Source organism: Balearica regulorum, chromosome 1 (genome assembly GCF_011004875.1).
Source record: "Balearica regulorum gibbericeps isolate bBalReg1 chromosome 1, bBalReg1.pri, whole genome shotgun sequence".
Lineage (NCBI taxonomy): Eukaryota > Metazoa > Chordata > Aves > Gruiformes > Gruidae > Balearica > Balearica regulorum.
The window spans coordinates 146366077-146387180 of NC_046184.1; the positions used below are offsets into that span (position 1 = coordinate 146366077).

The 21104-nt window shown below is 38.8% G+C and overlaps 1 protein-coding gene across 30 annotated transcripts in view; it reads right to left on the reverse strand.

The window, feature by feature from the left end:
• Window positions 1-21104, reverse strand: part of INPP4A (inositol polyphosphate-4-phosphatase type I A) — a 141766-nt gene that overhangs the window by 32524 nt on the left and 88138 nt on the right. For 16 of the 30 annotated variants that reach the window (XM_075737702.1, XM_075737902.1, XM_075737865.1 and 13 more), the window contains 13 exons: window positions 19614-19832; window positions 18754-18798; window positions 17148-17266; window positions 16918-17034; window positions 15141-15220; window positions 12391-12544; window positions 11328-11418; window positions 10529-10676; window positions 6710-6840; window positions 6256-6360; window positions 5333-5441; window positions 3664-3681; window positions 880-1063 (listed from right to left, as the gene is read on the reverse strand). In XM_075737702.1, the coding sequence (XP_075593817.1) occupies window positions 880-1063; window positions 3664-3681; window positions 5333-5441; window positions 6256-6360; window positions 6710-6840; window positions 10529-10676; window positions 11328-11418; window positions 12391-12544; window positions 15141-15220; window positions 16918-17034; window positions 17148-17266; window positions 18754-18798; window positions 19614-19719 (1407 nt within the window). In that variant the 5' untranslated portion in view covers window positions 19720-19832. The remainder of the gene's footprint in view (window positions 1-879; window positions 1064-3663; window positions 3682-5332; window positions 5442-6255; window positions 6361-6709; window positions 6841-10528; window positions 10677-11327; window positions 11419-12390; window positions 12545-15140; window positions 15221-16917; window positions 17035-17147; window positions 17267-18753; window positions 18799-19613; window positions 19833-21104) is intronic. The other 14 variants (XM_075737935.1, XM_075737921.1, XM_075737829.1 and 11 more) reach the window with 3 other exon arrangements.

Genomic DNA, 21104 nt, shown 5'->3' on the forward strand with positions numbered 1-21104 from the left:
GTCGTATCAAAGGATTTCTATAAGTTATGTGAATATGAAAAGTATCTGGCCTGTATGTCTATAAAAAAACCCAATTCAAACAAGCCCTTACTATGTTATATACATACATTGTCCAGCTGCAGAAAATCCCACAGATCAGTTAAACACACTGTACTCATTTAGAGTGAATCCTATAATAAATAATACGTTTACATAGGGTCACATTATTTTTTGCACTTTACAAAGTTGTACACATATCCTCTCCACTGGGACAATTTATGGCAAGTTGATTGGCCATTACTGCCATTTACAACCTTCAGATCTGCTTCAGGGACGGAAGAGGTCAGCAAAACTGTATTTGGGTTTTTGTTCCTGTAAATAAGCTTGTGTTCGGCTGTGAGTCCAGTCTGGTTTCTGTTAGCACCCATCAAGAAATAACTTATTCACATCACTATAATTCAAGCAAAGGCTGTGTCAACATTATCCCTTATTTCACCAGTGGAAAAATATAGAATTGTTTCATTTACTTAAGTTTTGCCTAGTTGCTGCTGCTTGACAGATGACTCAAGAGGAACATTTTAAAAAAGCAGGTGGTTATGGAGAAAACAAAGAAAATGAAGAATGCACATTTCTGGAATATGATGAATGAATAGAGGGAACCAGAGGACATTGCTCTCCACTGCCCTCTCAAGAGGAGGTGAAGGCAAGACTATGAAAAGTAGGAGAGTAAATAAAAAGCAGCAAATTTTAAAGGCTGGTCTGATTTTGCTTTTTCTTTAGGACTGTACCTGTTACAATACACTACTGAACAAGGTAAAACAGATCTTTCAAGAAAACCTAGTAGAGACAGAGGAAAAAAAATACACTGTACTTCAGTGTGGAAATGTACTATTCTCCTACCTTGTCTGCTAGGATGGCAAGTGTTCTTTCAAGGCCATTAGCTGATCTATCCTTGGCAGCTCTTGAGAGTCTTTCTGCATAGTAACTGACTTGCGTTTTCAGGGTGTTGATTTGTGCAATAATTTCCTTTGCTCTAACAATGTCCTGTGGGATGTATATTATAGACTGGGAACTTGTTGATGTGCTGAAAAAGAAAGACTAATTTTAGGGGGAAAATTGATCTAGAGGAACACACATTACAGTGGCATGCTGGGGAATTAACGGCAGACAACAAAAATTTACCTAAGCTAGCAATCAACAGTGAAAGACCAGTGGGCAATTGCACAGCAGGAACATGATCCTAGAGCCTTCTCTGCCTTTACTGAAAGCATTCAGATGCAAATTTACTAATCCCTTATGCCAAGGGACTGTGGGCAGAGCTAGGATACCAGGGGGGACAATTTTGCTGAGGAGAATGTGGGTGATAGATTTTGCTATCAGAGACAGAACCACTGTTTGCAGAGACAGCTTGCCCCACTCTCCCTCTCCTTACCACACAGACACTTCCCTGAGGCTTGGTTTACAAACTTGCATTATCACATTGCTACTAGCACCATGAAAAGAAAATCTGCACTCCTTCTAATGCAGAAGATCTGTAGTGCAAACACGACGATATTAACAAAAATTCCTTCTGCTAGTATATCCTTCCCTCTGTTGCAGGCCTGATTCAAGTTACACCAGCAAAAGCAATCTTACGATATGTAAAGTATATCTCCAGGCTAGTCTAAGGACTCTCTCCTTGGTTTAGTTTCTGTTAGCACACACTTACTATGCTAAACTAGGACATGGTACAAATCTCCCTGTTATAAACTCAGCCATAACAATATAAAGCAGGACCAAATTTTATACTTTTCCAAATAGTAAGGGAAATAAACTATACCAAGAATACATATCTTTATACTGGGATGCTGCAGCTCCACTAAGATCGCTTACTTGGCAGTGGAGGAGAATAGTTCATGTCCTCTAAGTTTAGATGTCTACAGAAGTTGCTTATCCAGTTCAAGACACATGCTTGGACTCGGATTGTAACTGTGGCAGAGAGAACAGCACTTCTAAAGAGTGATTTAATCCTACCTGAGAAGAGCCATTCACAAAAGCTGCCTTTTAGCTTAGAAAATTACTTTAAGCTGAAGTTGTGCTCTTATTTAACTGTTTGGAACCAACCCACCACTACTCCCTTTGCAAGGGAATATACTGGGTTTTTTTCCTCCCAGTAGGAAAGCTATACAAAGATCAGGCCTTTACACCAGCTCCAGCTGTGACAAGTGTGCTGCCCGTTCACGACATGGCATCAAGCATGAGGTGACACCAATTGTATGTTACTTTAATTTTATTCATTTTTTCCAGTCATGAATGGCTTCAGCGTACTAACAGCACAGAAGAACCTACTGTTCGCACCGATGTCAGCGCTGTTCAATGGACACAGCTACGCTGAGAGACTACACAGAGAGGAGTTTCTTTTCCAGGCACAGTTACCTCAGATCATGACCTCCAAGGAGTGTGAATTCCTCTGCTACCCCTAAAGCAATGATGTTAATTGCTGCAGTGTGTCTGTGAGGTAAGACAGGAGGCTTGCATGCGGCATGCTTCAAAATCATTCCCACAAAACGCAGTTGTCCCTTAATTAATATTAAGGCAAGAGGGCAGCTTAAGCCCAGTATCTGGCTGGGCTCCATTACAAGAAAAAATGGGGGATTTGTTTTCAAAGGATATAATGCAGAAGTGATTCTTGAAAGAGTTTCCTTACTTGTGTCCCTCTGGTCACCCACCTGAGTGGAGCAGAGAACAAACACTCCCCAGTACTGCTATGCCATACAGCAAATTAATCTCAGCTTTTAGGACTTTCCCTGTACGTGATTTGTGCTCTCCATTGACTGGTGATCTTAGTGACAATTCCTCTGAGCAATTTCTTTCCACGACAGTGTGGTTAACATGCATAAAGACATATTTGGCGGGAAAGGCCATGCAGCATATTGAGATCTGATTTAGAATTATTACATTCTTAATCACAAACATTGGCTGGGATGATCAGGGAGAAAAATTTATAGTGTGAAGTTTATGTATATTTACTTTCCAACCTGCAATTGCTTTTTCAAATGAACAGCTCTCATTTTACTGTATCAGCAAACTTAACACAGCCTCAAACTCTCAGTGAATTAGGGATTCAACCTTTAATATAAGTAATTTAGAGGAGAACTTCTGTGCTGTTGAACCATCAAAGTAATGTTCCCTTTTCATAGCATTGAACACCCCAACATGAACTAACAGAAACAAAAGTTAAGTGAAAATGTTTAAATGAAGACATGGGTTACAAAAATATAAACCATGCCCAATCTAGCAACATAAAGATTTAAAAATACGTAGAGTTATCGTAATTATCTTCCACCTTTGGCAGAACGTTTCTCTCTCCAGGCAGTTTTCACTGGAAATAACAGAGGAAAAGATATAAAATCGTGTTCTGATCTTCAGCTTTCTAACTGCTTATGATCAGAGAGAGCCAGGAAGCTAGCTGTTCATTACAAACAAACATTGCAGATGAAATGAAATTCATTCACACATTATGTTCTACAAAGCAGCTACAATTACTTAGAGCACAATTAGGGATACCATGATGCACGACATTAAAAAGCCCTGCACACTGTAACACACACCAGATCTTTGCCAAAGAAAAGAAAGAAAAGAAAAATAAAACAACCCAAAGAACAGAAACCCTCTCTACAGAACTCTCAGAAACAGAAAACTCACCAACACTCCTCATAACTGCTAAAAAAACAAAAAACCAAAATAAAATTAGCAGATTGTTAGCAAATACCAAAAGCAGAAAACAAAACAAAAGATGTTTGGGGAAATAACTTATTTGAGTCATCTTTTCAACACGGCAAGTACGTAACAATTAAACTTGTAAGCAAAAAAAACCACAGATTGCCAGATGCCCATGTGTTGTTCTGGGGAAATGTTGTGGGTGCAGCAAGCACAGTTTTACCAATGAAAGGAGAAAGAACTGAACAATATCTATGTAACAGTGAAACTGAGGAGATGGATCTCAGTTCTACTATACTGGTTTTCATGATAAAAGTTATTTAAAAGGAAAGTTATTCTTCCAATGTTGAACCTGCAGTTTTTATGGATCCAGAAAGAACAGTTCCGTAAAGCTTAGAGGAAAAGTATGGGACAGAAATTAAGCTCTCCAATCAGCTTAATTACTGGGGGGGGGTGCAGGGAGAAGACAGGAGCTTAGATATTGCAGGAGTGAGGCCCACTTCAGCAACTAAGCTGACAGAAGGTTATTTCAGAAAGCAATAAATGGCATCAAAAGAACAAGAAGGGTGAACCTAGCATACCAATGTTTCCAGGTTTACAGTTCCTTCTAGTCCTATCCTAGCGCACTCTGTAAATCAGGAATAATTACACATAATTTTTGCACCAATCTTTTTATCAGTACATATCTGACTGATGTTCACAGAATGCTGTTATTCTCTTCTCCAACGCCAAAACTAATTCTGCAGTTGGAAGAGCCTGATTCCCACATCAATCCCTCCTCCCATTAGCTCCAAATCCTAGAAATCTTTTCTTTGGAACGGCATTATCAAGGTCTCCTTTTCCCTGGTTACAATGACTCCTTGTCCTGCTGCTCTCATTTGTTCCTTAAATTCTCCATACTTTAGCAAAAGCAACACAGACTCAGACAGCATTATCTCTTCCTTGGGAGCTGGAGTGGGTGCCATGCAGGTCTCCCCCTTTAGCGTACATGACCTTCTCAATTTCTGCCCCTCACTCTTATATATGGTTGCATTTTCAGAGAGGTCACCAGGCAGTCCCTGAAGACAGGACTGTGAAAGTCAAGTATCCTGCCAGTAGCGTAGAGTAGAGGCCAGATTGAGAAGCCTCAACTGTGCATAAACCTTGAGCCTTCAGTAATAGTCTCAGAACTAAACCCAAATTGTCAACAAGGAATTTGCCTGTCAGGCACAGCTGTTCTGTACTAAAGAGAGTTCAGCAACAGGACCTTGAAGCTATGAGAGGGGTGAAAGTGTCCCGAATATATGAAAACATGATGTAGCGCCACTGAGGAGGTTCTACAGACAAGTTTTCTAATCCACAATTAGGCAGAACCCAAACCCAACACTCAAAATAGCTAAACTAAATGAAGCAACAAGTATGCGGGAAAAATAAAGATTTCACTAAACAGACTATTAGAAAGGGCCCATCAGTAAACAAACACAGATGGTAATGCAAAGAGGAAACTGTTTTCCCTCTCCTTTGGAAAAAAAACAGGGAACAATCTTCACATTGTATAGTAGAACTATTGAATGAAGTGCAACAAAAACATAGAATGGAATGATTTTCCAAATCATGAGCATGGACCAGGAGGAAAAGACATGATAACAGCTGACAGAATAACATTTCTACTTACTGTTTCTTTGCCTCTTCAAATTTATGGAGCTTTTTCCGCAAGCCACCTGATTTAAAGCCTTGACAATGAGCTGCTGGTGCTCCTATGGTGACTATGTCGTAGTTCTGATCTGGGATGGACAAAAAGGACTTACAAATGAAAGCTTGTCAACTTTACTGTGGACAACAAATTGTGGAAATTGAAAAACTACACTGAAAGTAATTTTTGTAAAACTTTGTGCCAGTGTTTTGAAGGACACGGAAAACAATTGTTTCAGAGGCCCTAGAAATCCATGAAGTACTTTTGAAGTAGAAAGAACCATACTTGAATGCAGGTCGTCTGCTTCTTAATCTAGAAGACTAACAGTGAAAAGGAAGCTTTGAACATTGGTCTTTACGCAAAACCTGCCATTACTGGGATGCCTCATATGGATACATGGGACAAGCGTGTGTCCATGGTTAGTGGAAATTACTGTTAAAAGAAGGGTAAACCTAGGCTATTTATGAAGAAACAAGCTTGATATGAACAAACTGCTGTAATTTTGCATAACTGTACATGATGGTTCCAGAGAAAAAGTGCACAAGCTTAACAACAAAAAACAGTCAGAACCTTTGCTATTCTGCTACAATCCAAAATGACTGGAAGGGACACAGCAGCTTAATTCAATATATTCCCTAGTACTAAGGCTGACTTGTGTCACCTAGGGTAAAGTTAACTCCAGAACCTAGTTTGCCACCAGTAGAATAGCAATAATTATACTTACACCTCTTCTTTTGCTAAGAGATTTGGAACCCGAGGATAGAAGGTGTTACAAAATCCCAAGTAGCACTAGTACTGCAGAGCAGTAGTTTGTAGAAACTTGGCTTTATGGTTAAGGACAGAAATCAAAAAATGGAGAAAAAAGTAACAGAATTAGGTGAAGAAAGACAAAAAGAACCAAATACCTGATCCTCCATCATCCTGGACTCTCATTCTCTGTATATGTAAATTCGTAGGAACAAATTCCAATTTTTTATCAGCTTTCAAGCTACTGGCTTTAAATGAAGGACCTGAGAAATACAGGAGAAAAGTTAGCATAAAACCGCTCTGCTTCTGCTTATGCTAAAATATTCAAGAAGCTTCAGTCATCATTTGCTACATGCTGAAAGTAAAGCAGAGAAAAAAAATAAGATATCTTTCTGTACTGTTCATAATTGTTCTCTAAGGGTAAAATAAGAGAATAAATAAAGCATACAATTATTCCCAGATCATTAGTAAATTCAGAATAAATGTTAATAAAGAAATCTAAAAATAGTAATTTTTTTACTCATCAAACTAAAACATTCTGGGTTCCCAATCTCAGAGAAGCACTAATAATCACAGTTAAGAAGCATCACGTTATTCCATAAAAGAAATCACCTTTATACTGGTGCAGGTCAGTTAGATTTTCCTGATAAGTTAAAATAATTGTTTGGTACTGTGTAACTATTTGTCGACGAAGGCTTTCCCAGCAAGGAGACAGTTCTCCCAATTCTTCTAGTTCACAAACCCTAGGGAGGGGTGGGGTGGGGGGCAGGAAAGAAAGAGAGATGTTTAGCAAAATTGTCCACTTGACACGTGTCACATGTATCAATGTAGCACCATCCTTAGCTGACACATTCTCAGTTCACTCTGGTCTAACCTAGTCACCAGGCTGGGAATGCTTCCAAACATACATCCCAAAGCACGGCTGTTGAGCTCTACCCGAAGGTACACGGGTTCCTCACAGGCAGAATACACTGCATTTGCCCCAGAAGCCTCAGGTGTTGGTCAAAACAAAAGCTTCCCACCTTTCTGCAGGAGCTCTCAAACTATATGATGATTTGCAAATGATGGCCACTGTCATCATGTCAGGTGATCTGGGACAATGAGGACCTTTTTAGGCCACTCCACTGAACTTTGGTGGCTCTCAAATTAAATCAGAACTGTGAGAGTGGTGAAGTGGGAGATTAGCACCCATCTGACATCAGGTACAAAGAGTATCTGCACTGGCCAGGTATCTACACAACAGTTTTCAAGGCCAGGCAGGGAAGCCCTAAGAAGCATAAGCATTAATAAGGGTTTGAAGAGACAAAAGATAAGCCAACAAAACCTTCATCTGAGATTCAGGATTTTAGGCACTCAGGTTTCACTGTAGGTGGCACAAAGGACAACTGGATATCCCTAGATATGAATAGGAAAACCCCTGGCTTTCCCATTGCACCCTGACTGCTACGTTTTTAGTCACACATGGCAATGCTGTGTTACATATTGTTCCCCAACAGCGCTGCTGAGAAAATACTCAGTGTATTTCATGTCATGCTTGTATTACTGTCTTCTTGGATTAAGATATTATTTGGAATAAAGGAAGAAGAGGAAAAGTAAACAAGTCAACATCAGACACAACTCAACAGCACATTACCCCCCAGAAAAAGTAGAACAATCATCTGTCAAAAGGATTCAGCAGTTCTTTTTGCCGTTCTCTCAATATCCCTAATCCATAGTTTTAATCAATTGTCTGTATATAATTTAAGACAGCATTTCACAGAACAATTCCCACTCCACAGTATTTAGGATATTATCAAAAGGAAGCAAATTTCCAAGAAAAACATCAGATTGATTTGCCAATAGGCAACAGCGTAAACTATATTTATCAGTGATTTGGAAAAAGACACTTTCAGTTTCATCTTGTAAACAGCTTCTCCATAAGATGCTATTATGGCTACCTTGTCAAACTCCCTGCTCAAAACTAGCTATGCATCTGAGCCCAGGTCTTCCTGAAGTAAATTCACAGCTTGACACTTCAAGTTTACTTGTTTGTCCCACAGGGCTAAAACAGCAGGGGATGTGCATGCCATAAATAATTAGGTGGTCAAAATATCCCCTGCCACTTAGATGTTTCCTTTCAAAGCGCTCTGGCCCAGAAGAGCTTTATGTAAGAGACAGCAGTTGTGATTATCCAAGGACATTTTAAAAGCCACCAGGATGTTAAGACAGAAGCAGCTGAGCTTGCGTACCTGTCCAGCATTCCTCTGGGCTGCAGCATAGACAATGGAAAAAAGAGCACTTGGCCAAATCATAAAGGTCTCATGAACACAAAGTGTGATTGTGCATGCCACTGAGGATCACTGAACTCTCAAATGAACAGAGAGAGGGGAGTCTTTCTCACTAATTACACAAAAGTCGTATTTACCTTTGAGCCCTGCAATTCAGAGCGTACAGAGTTGTATTAGCTATCACGTGGGTTGTTATTAACTCGTAACTGTATACAGCATAGAATCATAGAATCATTTTGGTTGGAAAAGACTTTTAAGATCATCAAATCCAACCATTTACCTAGCACTGCCAAGTCCAACCACTAAACTACGTCCCTAAGCGCCACATCTACGCATCATGTATCCGTCAGTCTCTGTATGATTTTAACAAGAGTCTCTGAACAGTCACATTTCATGGCTAACACCTTAGGAAACTTCACTGTCCTGTCTTACAGAAAGCCACATCTTTTTTCCCTATTCACCCTAAATTCTCCTCTTATTATCTTCAAGTCCTTAAACTACATCACAGATGGCACCTTATGGGTAAGCTTGCCAACTCTTTGCATTATTATGGCTGTAGCTCATAATGAATAAGTGCTTTTAAATGTACTTTGAGGAAAGGTGTAGAGAAACAAAGATATAAAATAATGAATAACTCATGTCTAAATGCATAATGGCATATCCCAAGCCCCCTCCATCAAGCTTGTAGCAGGACAGCTAGGCAAGATACAGCATTCACTCTCTAGAATCTAAGATCTGACTATTCTTACTAAGTGCATGTCACTAAAAACCAAAACTCAACAGCAGCAAAAAAAAAAAAAAAAAAAAAGCACGAACTTTGGAAACTCAGAGTCACCTCATGCATTAGTTTTCCCATACATTACAAAAAGTCACTACCATCTTCCTGCGAGAATTTATCGTTTTTTGCAAAACATGAAAATATCTGAAAGCACTGTACACTACTTCTGCCTGCTCATATGGATTAACACGTGCTTTTCTTTCACAATATGCCAAAGGAATTGAAAAGTATTAATATAGGATAATGAGAGCATGAGATAGTTTTACTTTAAATTAAGGTTGGGCTTGGTTAGGTCTCTAGGAGTGGATTCAGACACAGCCAAAATAAAACCTCAATACTCAAAAATACAGCTAAAATTCTTTTACCATCCCAATCTTGGCTTTTATAAAGAATACACAAACCATTATGTTTGCAAACCACAGACTAGAAATGTAGGGAAGCGAAACTCATCAATGAATATGTCGCCTGGAAGAACGCTAACTGCTTCAAAAAGGAGCAAATTCAGAATAAACCTACAAAACGCTTAACAGAATTCCTTCTCTCTCCCACCTCCTAAAATGAGAAAAATGTCATTACTGTCCTACAGTGTCTCATTTTACTTGCTTTTATTCTGTTTGTTTTCCATTCAAAATCACTCTTCTGATTCTCAAAGCCATCTCTTAACTCACTGAGTTGAGTCAGTGTTCCTGTCATCTATCTTTGCTTTGCTTTCATAGCACAGAAGTCAACTGACTTCTTCAAAGTTCACCTTCAAAGTGATTCAGATATTTCTTCTCTGTCTGCTACTCTACCATTCTACTCAGCTGGTTTCTGTGTTGTCCCTGTTCCTTTCTCAAAATTCTCAGCAGCTGAAGTCTTTCATCTATGCTGTCTCATCTATCCAGACTTCCCCTCACCTATGAAACATTGAGTTATGTTTTATTTTTAATTCAACTTCATTTTCTCTTTATATTACAAATAAACTATGTTTAAAAACCAAAGTGTATTGACATATATAAATGACTATATATATAAAAAGGTAACATTCTAATGTGCTGGTCCTAATACAGTCACACAACTATGGAATAATATATTCTGTGGCTTTATCAATACTTTTGTGAGAGGAACAGATAACCCCTAAGTGCAGCTAACTTCAGTATGATCCGAAGTGTTCACTATGCCAACAATTCACTCCCATCAGCACCACTGTGTGTTCACGTAACCACACACTCAAGCCCAAACTCTATACTCTGACACGAAATCTTATTCACTGTAACGGTACAGTCAGCAACTTGCTGCTTTTACTAATTTTTCTTCAGTGCCTCTGTGCATTAACACAGATTTATTCCTTGGTAACTCAGTAACAGCCGTATGTATTACTGCACATGGCAATCGACCCAAACTCACCTTGCTGCATCTTCTTCTAGAAGAAGCTTCACAAACTGCCTAGGGATGTGCAGTGACAGGATGCTCTCAGCCATCTGCTCCAAGATTCTCAAGTGGTTTCCATCAGTGGTTGGGAAGCGATACATTCGACAAATGGCGCCACCAAACACTAGAGAATTAAAATCATGTTATTTAAGCACAGCCTTTGAGTTAAAAATGTACAAAGTCTCTCCTTTTTTGAAGTAACTGGCTTTGATTCACTAACGTGCTGTAACACACTGCTGTAAAGATCTGGTTTAAACAGGCATCAGTCTAGCTTTTCTAAGTGTGGTCATTCCGCAATGACCATTCTTCCAGTGTTTGCAGGAAAAGGCTCCAAATTATTTAAAACACTGGTAAGGAAATGAAATAGATATTCAACCTTTGAAATACTTTTTTGTTTTACGTACTGTGCATTTTCCTCTCGTGCAATGATTTGATGGAAAACTAACCTTTCTTCTTTTTTTTAAGCAACTATTTTCCTCTGTCCCCCCCCTCACCCCCAACGATTGCTTAGGAATAGATTAGCAAATTGCATGGAAAATTTTATATTACAGTCAACTTAATGACAAAAGTTTGCTTCTGCTGTTTGCACTATACAAAATAGTGCAGATGATAAAATAATCTCTTCTTGTATGACCTTCAAAGGGTTGCTCCATCAGCAGCCTGTTCCTATTCAAATGAAACATCTGCTTAAACGCCCTGGGGCCACAGGCTGACAGCAAGAGATTAGTTTTTACTGATGCCTGAAGTTTACGTTTTACAGCCCACAACAGCTTACCCGATTTCAGTAGTGCATCTTTCCGTAATGAAGCATATTTGGATCTGATTCCTAAAGATTCTGTTAAACTTTCATCAACTGGCAACACAGTCTAAAAAAAATTAAAACCACAAGTAGTGAAGAATAAAACCTCAGTGCCAGGGCAATATGCATTGATGATCCTATTACACAGACTTGAAAGGAATATTCTACACAACACATGGTTAAAATAGATATTTCAAATATGTTTACCGCAGACAAAAAATACTGCAGGCTTAAAAAATAAATCTAAACATTCCTATATACTTCTACCGCACAGTTCAAATTCCTGTAAAATTTTTCATCCAGCCCTTCAACTACTTTATGTTAGCACAGCTCCAGAGTCCTTGAAGGCACAGCACCAATATGTGGCAGCTACAGGTCTGGCTGGAAACAAAGTGACACTAATGCACACTGTATCACTGTGACTGTGATACACAGATATGAGTGCAATTGTCACCAGGATATTCAGAACACAAGGTTTTCAGAATTAAACATATGTCTAGGCTGAGAAAGCATTATAAATTTCTGCTCTCAGACAAATATTTGGGGATCAGAAAAAAAAAAAAATCCAGTATTTAAGTAATCTGTTCAGTTTTATTAAAATCTTTTAAATTGCCTGTGAAAATCCTGGAAATTCCCTGAGCATCCCCATTACAGCTTTGGTTAATGCCACCTTCCAATTCACAATGTGAACTGGAATACCACATCTTTGTGAAACTGGTTATCAATGCGCCAAGTGCACCAACATAGAGTACCGCAAGTCTATTCTGTTGAAGAGCATGAGCACTTGAAGCTAAAGCTTAATCACTGTAAACTAAATTTTTCCCCAAGACTTTTAACCCCAAACATGAGCACCAAGAGCTGTGCAAAATACAAACCTGCTCCATCACCATTAGGCTGTTCTTTACAGTATTTTGAAATTGTAAAGCATTACTAAATATCAAGATGGACACGGAAGTTTACAGCAGATGTCAACCTAGCTTATTTCAATGCTGGTAATAAATCTGTGTTTTTCCGAATTTGATACGATGCTTATACTCACCCTTCCATTAATTGTATCGGGTGACCTTGTCACTGGAGGCCTTTGGTCAGTTTTTTCCTCCATTTGCCATCCAATAACTGTAATGTTACCTACACGGTCACTTTCAGCCGACCTGCAACAAACACTCTGCGTTGAGATTTTTTTGGAGGTGGACCTGTTTATCAACAAGGGAACACTTATAAAAGGCTATTAATCTTCAAACTTAGTGAACATTTTAAATAGGAAGTTTTTCAACTTCATTTTACATATTTTTATAATACATTATTCCAACAGGAAAACACTCCCCTCATTCTGCAGGGATGCTGTGCAGACCTCCTAATTGAAGGCAAACTAAAACCATGCATGTGTTTCAATACTTCCGTAAAACCAGAAACAGTTCAGTTCAGATTTTACAATTAGCCTGTTGTAGGAAAAAAACAGCTTCAACTGGGAACATTAACAGGGAGCAGATAATTGTGTGTGTGCCCATGCGTGTGAATGTCTGAAACCGAACTTTCTGAGTCTCAATCAGAAGCCTGCTACTCGCTAGCTGCAACTGGTACAGTTGCAACTTGTAAATTTTAATAATACATGGACTAAACAGAAGTAGCATGTCCCAACTCTTCCACTTAATAGAGAAGTCAGTCAAGGCCACCAGTTAGGAGGCTGATCTTGTGCTTCTGCAGATATACTATTTAGATTCGGAAAACTGGGGCCTGACGTTCCAGAAAGAAAAGCTGATGCTAAAAAGCAGGATCCTGAAAAGAAGTGGTCTAGGGAATAAGAAGGTGAAGATCCTCAATGGAGGAAAGATCCTGGAGGTGGAGGAAGATCTTGGAGATCAGGGAGGTGCGTGGAAACAAATGCCAGAGATCCCCGGGGACCTGGCCACTGACAGCTGAGACAGGTCACTAACAGCTGAGGAGATGCACAGCACAAACTGACACAACTTTCTGTGCCACCTTCCCCGACCAGCAGCCATCTCCCTGCCGGGGAGGGAAGCTGAGACCATATGAATACATGACGAGGGAGGGAGGGAGGGAGAGGCAGAGAATCAAGTGGGGTAAAAGCTCTAATCTTGCTGGTTTTAAAATACACACCAGTAACCCAGATCTACCACAGCTATCATTTATTCTGTCTCACCCATGACACATAGTAATTTTGGCAGAGACTTTATGTTATTATTTTAAGATACATTCTAAATGGTATTTTAAGATTTTTTTTACATGTAAAAATATGCTGGGACAACTAAGACAAAAAATATAGTCTCTGGAACAGACAATACTGGGGAGGCAAAGAAATAAGGACACAAGATGATGACAAGAAAAGGTTTAAGTATCCAAGTCATGCAGCATGTTTATAGATATTGCTCAGCACCTAGCTTATAAATCTGAGGGGTAACGTGACAATGAGAAGACATGCATGTATTCACATGCTTTGCTCTGATAATCAGAATACACTTGATATCAAAACAAGAGAGTTTAATAAAGTCCATTTTCAACTTAGTCATGAAAGAATAAACCTAACAGAATAATCATGCCTAACACAACGATCAAACTCCTGCCACTACATTCCTCCTCATTTTCATCTCCCTCAAAACATCCTTATCTTCACACCTGTGATAAATTAGACTATTTTACCCACCATCACTGTCATACTTTTGGTGTCTTTTCTGACTCATTTCCCTCATCTGCTCCCCTTGTTACATCATGTAAATTTTTTCTTTACAATTCATAGTGGAAAAGCAAAAAACTTCACCCATCTCTACTCTTAGCATGAAAAGCTTTGCCCATGTTTTGTTAGTTGTGCCTGGGCTAAGAAATTTCTACAAGTTTATCACAGTCACTTCTCCTAGTGCTGATTACGCTGATACTACCAACACCATTACCCTCAGTCTCTCTGATTATGCTCCCCCCTTCAGCTGACTTCCCCTTCCCTTCTGTGACAGGCATGCCTGTCCTACTTTCAACGCACACTACTACAATGTGCATTTACACATCGGAGCTCTCTTTTCTTACCCTCACTCTGTTTTTTTCATTCGTCCCACAACGGCTTTCACGAGTGTGGTTTGATTCCTACAATTAGAACTACTACCTTAAGGATTGATGTTAAACTCACACCCTCTTTTTCATTCCCTCCTGAGTCACATTCCTTCCATGAAAGTTTCCAATATTAGTTAAACTAGAAAATTACATCAACCAACGTTGCTGTAATGTCACTCCTCCTATTTCTAGTGCATTATATTGATAAATAGATTACTTAGCAACAAATACACAATTTAGCAACAGGCAGGTGTTGAAACAGTAAATAGAGCGTAGATTTATCTAAGCCAAGGTATTTCAAACAGCTAAGATAAGCCTCTAGTTTGATGGGTTTCATTCTCCCCATCACAGGCTCAGTGATGTTTCATTCTCCCCATACATCAACACAGTTAAAAATACTCCATTTTGCCACTCTTCACAGACACATACGCTGAGGTCACAGGATGAAATGATAAAATGCACAAAAATGAAATCGGTCTTGACAATACTTTCTTGACTTGTAGAACTAGAACCAATGTCCAACATTATTCACCACAGTCTTGTTCTACACGTTTTAATTATCACGCAATATAAAATATTTTTCCTTAATAGTGGCCTGGAACTTAAAAAGCAAACAGACAAACAAACAAAAGGTTTTCATCACATCTCTTGGACAGCTTTTATCACATCTTAAGCATGCTTTCAAAAACTGAGACTGTTAACTCCCAAATGGAAGAGAACATTACAAACCTTAGTGTTAAGTGCAACCTGTGATTCTTCTCCTGAAGAAGTTCTTTTACAGTGAACATCCCAGAACCCAACAAATACATCTGGAAGAAGATGAGTACTGAAATTGTAATTATTTACCTTTACAATGAACAAAGGCTTTTGTACACAGCACCAAAGCCCAAAATACAATTATTATGCATAATAGTCTGAGAACAAAAATATAATTATATATGCCCATGCATAACTAATTAAACCCCTTTAAAATTTAATAAATTTGGTAATTTATCAAAAATCCTTTTTCTACCAGAGGACAATAAACCCTTTTCTTTCTCTAGGATTTAAGGGGAGGCACCTCAATATGTACAAGCTTAGGCCCAGCAATACAGGAACACTGAAAGCAATGACTGAATGGGACTCAGACTGACTAGGTTGACACTTCATAGTCTCTCCCTGACCGAAACTTGGTTCCTCTTGAAGAACGCACCTCCTCAGGATGTATTCCTTTTTCCCCAAAGCCTCCCCATGATGCACTCTACAGAGATGCCCTGCTGTCCCTGAGGAAGTCATGGGAAAGCAGCCATGTGGGACCTGAAAGAAATCTGGGCAACAGTACAGAGTTGCCCACAGATTCAAGTAGCTACCTGGGAGAGCTGGCACTTAAGACTGTTTTTTCAGTAATGGAATAAATCTTATACCTGAACAAAATCACTAAGGGACCAGGACAGGGAGATTTCCGAGAGTGATGCAAAAAAATTATCTGGGCAAAACAGCCCAGAGAATCTGTGTGTCAGGAAGTCAAGTGTATAGATGCTCTCCTGAAAGCAATTCAGAAACAATCTCCTGTTTTGTAAAAACATTCACAAAGTTTTGGTATTGTGGAATTCTAGACACTGGCAGAAATAAGTGTCTTTGAGACAACAAATAACCATTTTTCATAATGAATTAGAAAGTACTCCAAAATAGTTTCATTTCCTCTGATGTTTTTCACCTTGAATTTGAATTCATGTTCCCTGCTGAGAAAAAGGTGGCTTTAGTGTGGGCCCATTTTTTACTAAATTAAGTTTTGGACACTGAAATTATGATTTTTCCATTATTTTGGATTAAAATAATTTAATGGCAAGCTCTATCTTACAATTTGTGATCCTCTGCAAAAATACTACAGAAGCCCTCAGGACTCCAGGGACTTTTGTTTTCTCTTCCTTCCATTTCACACAATATTAGAGGCCGGTAGCAACCTCTGGTAAAATCTAATCTGTCTAACTTTGTCACCAGCTTGCATCTAAATTTTAAGCAGTGAGAGAATTAGACTTCTTAGGTCCTGAAACAGACTTCTAAAGTTCCTAAATTTAGACAGACATGACTGCTCCCTGTGGAAAACTTCCACCAGACTGCCTACATGTGGAATTTAGCAGCTCTGTTTATAAGGGACTTTCATTATGGGCCCAACATTTTGGCACAGGCTAGAGGCCTCAGTTAGAGGTACTGGATCCCACTTGTTATCTAGTTCAGTAAAGCGGTCCACAACAGAAGAGAAGAAGTGACAGAACCTCTTAATTTACATCAGTGTTCCCAAACTTGCTGCCAACAAGCCTTATTTGAGAAAACTGGCAGCGGTCCCCCACTCTGTCAAGTCCATCTCACAGCTTTTGTCCCTCCTTCCCCTACTAATGTTGCATTCTCTAGGATAGATGCTGCTACCCCTTTGCTTTCTTCCACAAAAGCTACTAGTTTTATCTCCTTGCCTCTCGTTTCCTAGCTCCACACTGACTGGGGAGGCAACAGAATAAAGAAAACTTACTGTTCCCTGAGATCTATCTTTGACGTCGTACACGGAGAGTTTGATTTGTGTCATTTGATTGATAAGAGAGTCTTGGAAAAAGGCAATGCTGCTTAGAAAGATAGGATTACTTGTTCCCTGTAATCAAACAAAAAATGCAAAAATGAATGCAAGGTAATATTTGTTAGGAAGAAATGCTTCTTGTGTTAGCTTCAATTTTAAATCTAATCCAGGAGTACCTCACTACTTACCTCAATAATTTCTGTCTGTGCATGCTTCGTCCAGAACGCCTGAGGAGGTGTAGTTACGCTCACTGCTACAAAACTATTTGGTTTTCGATCTAGCGACGGAGTTAGTAGCTCACTGCAAGCTTTAGGTATGCAATAGATAAATAAATTTAGAGTCAGGATCTTTTTCATATTGCTGTAAGACTACATTTTTATAAAAGCATATTATATACCCTGAGCAATAAAGCCATGAAGGGCCTAATATACATTCTACCGCCATACTATAAAGGCAGACATCACTTACCTTTGTGCATGCAAACAGTACACATGCAATCAGATCAGTATGGCTCCAAGCTGCAGAGCTATAATTTAAACTCATTCTCTTCTAACACCTGCCTATCCACCCCCCTGGCACAGCTCATTAGAACAGTGTACATGCATAGGTTTTCCTCTGGGAATCTCATGAGCATGGCTGCATTTGATTTGAAGTCACGCTCCATTAAGCCCATTAGCAAACAGCATTTTGCCATGGAGAACTAATAGAAGTGCTTGAACGTTGATCTAGCAGCAATACTATGAGGAGAACTAGCTTGTAATTGTTAAAGGACAGTAATTTATTTCCTCTGAAATGTTATTGTGAGTTTAACTGCTGGGAAGGGACTGTGGTGAGTAGGAAACAATTACCAAAAATTTCAGTGAGTGACTCTACACAATTACACTAAACTTCAGAGCAAAATTCTAGCTAGCCAAAGGTAACTACAGTGTGGTCCGCCTCTGCTTCAGCTAGATGCAGAAAGTTTATTCTGAAATCCATCTGGACAAGCAAAATGTTCAAATGTACACTAAAGAGCTTTGCAGTTCTAGATATTTTTGATTTATCTGAAAATATTTTCAAAGTATCTTATTCAGCGCTAAGGAATTCCTAAGATCATTATTCATAACACAATTACATCCATCTGAGAAATTTTTCTCATTTTTCATTTCAAACATACTGTTAAGAGCATAACCCTCCAAACATTAATCCACTACTAAGCCAAGAAAACCATGCTGCTGTTGAAAATGTGGACTAAATTTTCATGAAGAAAATATTTTTTGCTTATTCAAGTGAGGTCACAAGCTTCTTGTCCAAATTTAACCATCCCAGAAATTAGGTCACTTCCATTTCACATTATCACTTGACAGCAAAGACCATAGGAAAGAAGGTATGTGTAATAGTTGGTAACTCTTAGAAAATATTCTGTCCTAAAATGGTGTTTCCAGCAAATCTTCAGTTTGCTTGAAGACCTGATCTGATATTAATACTGAGACTGTATTCTGTCTTCAGATACTTCACTGTATCTTCACATAAACAAAATGAACATTTAAAAATAACATTCACATAGTAAACATTTAAAATTTTATAGGACAGATACTTTAATTGCAGACTTGTAAAAACATCACAAAAATCAAACTGCTGGCTGCTTATCAAAAGATATTGTACAGGCAGCAAGAAAACCATACCACATTTCCATAAAAATCAAAGCAAAGTTTCAATCCTTACTACGTGAAAGGCACTTCAAAATCAACTATTAACGCACACATACTCAATAGCATGTATGACCAAAATTAGTACAAAAATCACTAAGCCTACCTAAACTGAACTCTAAAATCGGCTCATCTGGATCCTGAATGTTTCCTGTAAATCAGAAAAATAAATACAAGATTAGCCAAACATTGCTGTCATGTGAATCTTTTCCTGAAGTTGCAGGTATTAAATTTTATAGGAAAAAAACCATTTTTAATTCAATGAGCCATGACTGGTATTTAAAATATTAGCTATTCTCTGGTATCTAAAATGATTTGAAAAATGTGAGATGATCTCATTTTATAAAACATGTTAAACCATGTAAAACTATGCAAGATTACATGGAATCCGGGAATATAAAATGCCCAATCTCAGTAGAAAACAACAGGAATAAAACCACTTAGTGTCTGAGCCACTATTAACTCCAAATTATTAAATCAGATACCTCTCCTCTGTGATCAGTGAATAGGGAGAACTGTGAAAGTACCTGTCTCTCCCACTAATCAAAAAAAGCCTCTGGGGATTACAGTCCTAATTTACTCACCATAAAATATGAGGGAGATAATTCTCAGCTCCCTGAACTCTCTTGGAAATTTTATACAATGTCAAACAAGGAGGTTGCCAAGACTCTTCTTAGACCTTGACATTGTTTTATTGTTTTCTCCCCATTGCTTATTTTTGACCGATAAACATAACTGCACAAAATCTAGTTTAATTTCTTTTGTTTTCTTCCCTCTCCAATTTTAATGTTTTGTCTATTTTAAAAATGGTAACTTTAAAGGTTTTTAGCTTTTTAGTAGCATTCCTTTATCTCATTCCCTCTAGATAACCAGACACATCTGAATCTTCTAGCAATTAAAAGACAAAAACAATGCTAGCACAAGGCAGAGTCTGAAAGGAGTAACAGCCCATACGAAGGTACATACCTGCTAGAGAAAGGCCTAGCATGTCAGAGGTGACATCAATGGTGGAGGCCCGTTGCACGGTGCGGGATTTCGCACCGTGGCGGGGACTGTGTTCTCTTGCTGTCATTTTGTCATGAAGAACCTTTCTTTTCTTGCTGCTTGGCTTTACCGATGTTTGTCTTGCAGAGCAGCAGAGTGCAGCAGGTTGTCTCCAATTGCTATTCCTCTAGCATTACCACACTAAGCAATAAAGAGAGCAAAAATATACACCAAAATTTTAGGCCACTATCATCTACCGTTCTTTTTAACAGCAGCAAACCTACTCTCATAAAATCGCCTCAGGTCATTCAGATAAAATGCTCAAGGCAGATCCAATGCACAGTAACTCAATTTGCATGAACTGTACATCTGTAGCATTTTACTGCAAATTGTTGAAGACTGTACCACAGGCAAGAAAGGTTCTTCTGTCAGAGAATGGGGGTTGAGACTCGTTAACAGACCAGCTGCTCTTCTCCTTTGTCTAAGTTATTAAACCATCCTTAATGAAGTTTCCTGGTTTTCATAATCCCTGGGGAGCACAAGTAAATTCGTCAGATGGGGCCTCTGTCTGCAGAGGTAGGACAAGGGATAAGGACAAAGGGACAATGGGTCGGCAGAACACAGAACAAAAGGGCAGGAAATGTTGTTAGTGTCAGCACACTGTGTCATTCCAGGCTCTACTGCCATGAGAAAGGGATATTGAAAACTATAAATAAAACCTACTGGGACAGAGCGAGGCTGAAATTCTGGAATGGTGATGGAAAGAAAAAGCAAAAGGGGATTCTTGCTGATGTGGCGCAGGGCAGCATCTGTGCTTTTCCTTCGCACTACACTGTATTGGTCCACAGATATCCATGACAGTTGTTCCTTCCCTCACAATGCATATAAAATGAAATGTTACAGTAGAAAAGAAACACACAGCCTAAAGAAAATTTGGTTATGTTGTTAAATGTGGTGCTTTTGGCTTGGCTGATAAACTCATATGTTCTTTCCATTAGCCACATTAGCACTGCAGTTATGGAACTTTTGTGTTTGTTTCATACTATTATGACAAACTTCATTCATTTAGGAAGTGAGATTAGGAGTAAAATCTGATAAGCCTGAAAGGTAGTACGTAATACAGTGACTAATACCTTCACAGCAGCCCCTCATTCATTTTACAAAACATTTGAACCATGCTGTATAATGGGAGCACAATTTTTTTCCTTTTAGGTTGACGGACCTAACGATGGGCAAGATGCATTCTAAGTTAATAAAGCACCTAGCTTTTACCTGGGTTTTAAATAGGCATTTTAAAACTGTCTGAAGGCCTTCAAAGGAATATTCCACCTGCCTAACTTAAGTCTCTAAATTTAACTAGTCAGCATCTCCCTCTGGAGGATTTCAAAAGAATCTCCCTCTCTCCACAGGGAACTTGAGCATCTTCTTAACTAGCACTGGTTCACTGAACATCTAAAATTCAGATGCAAGTTA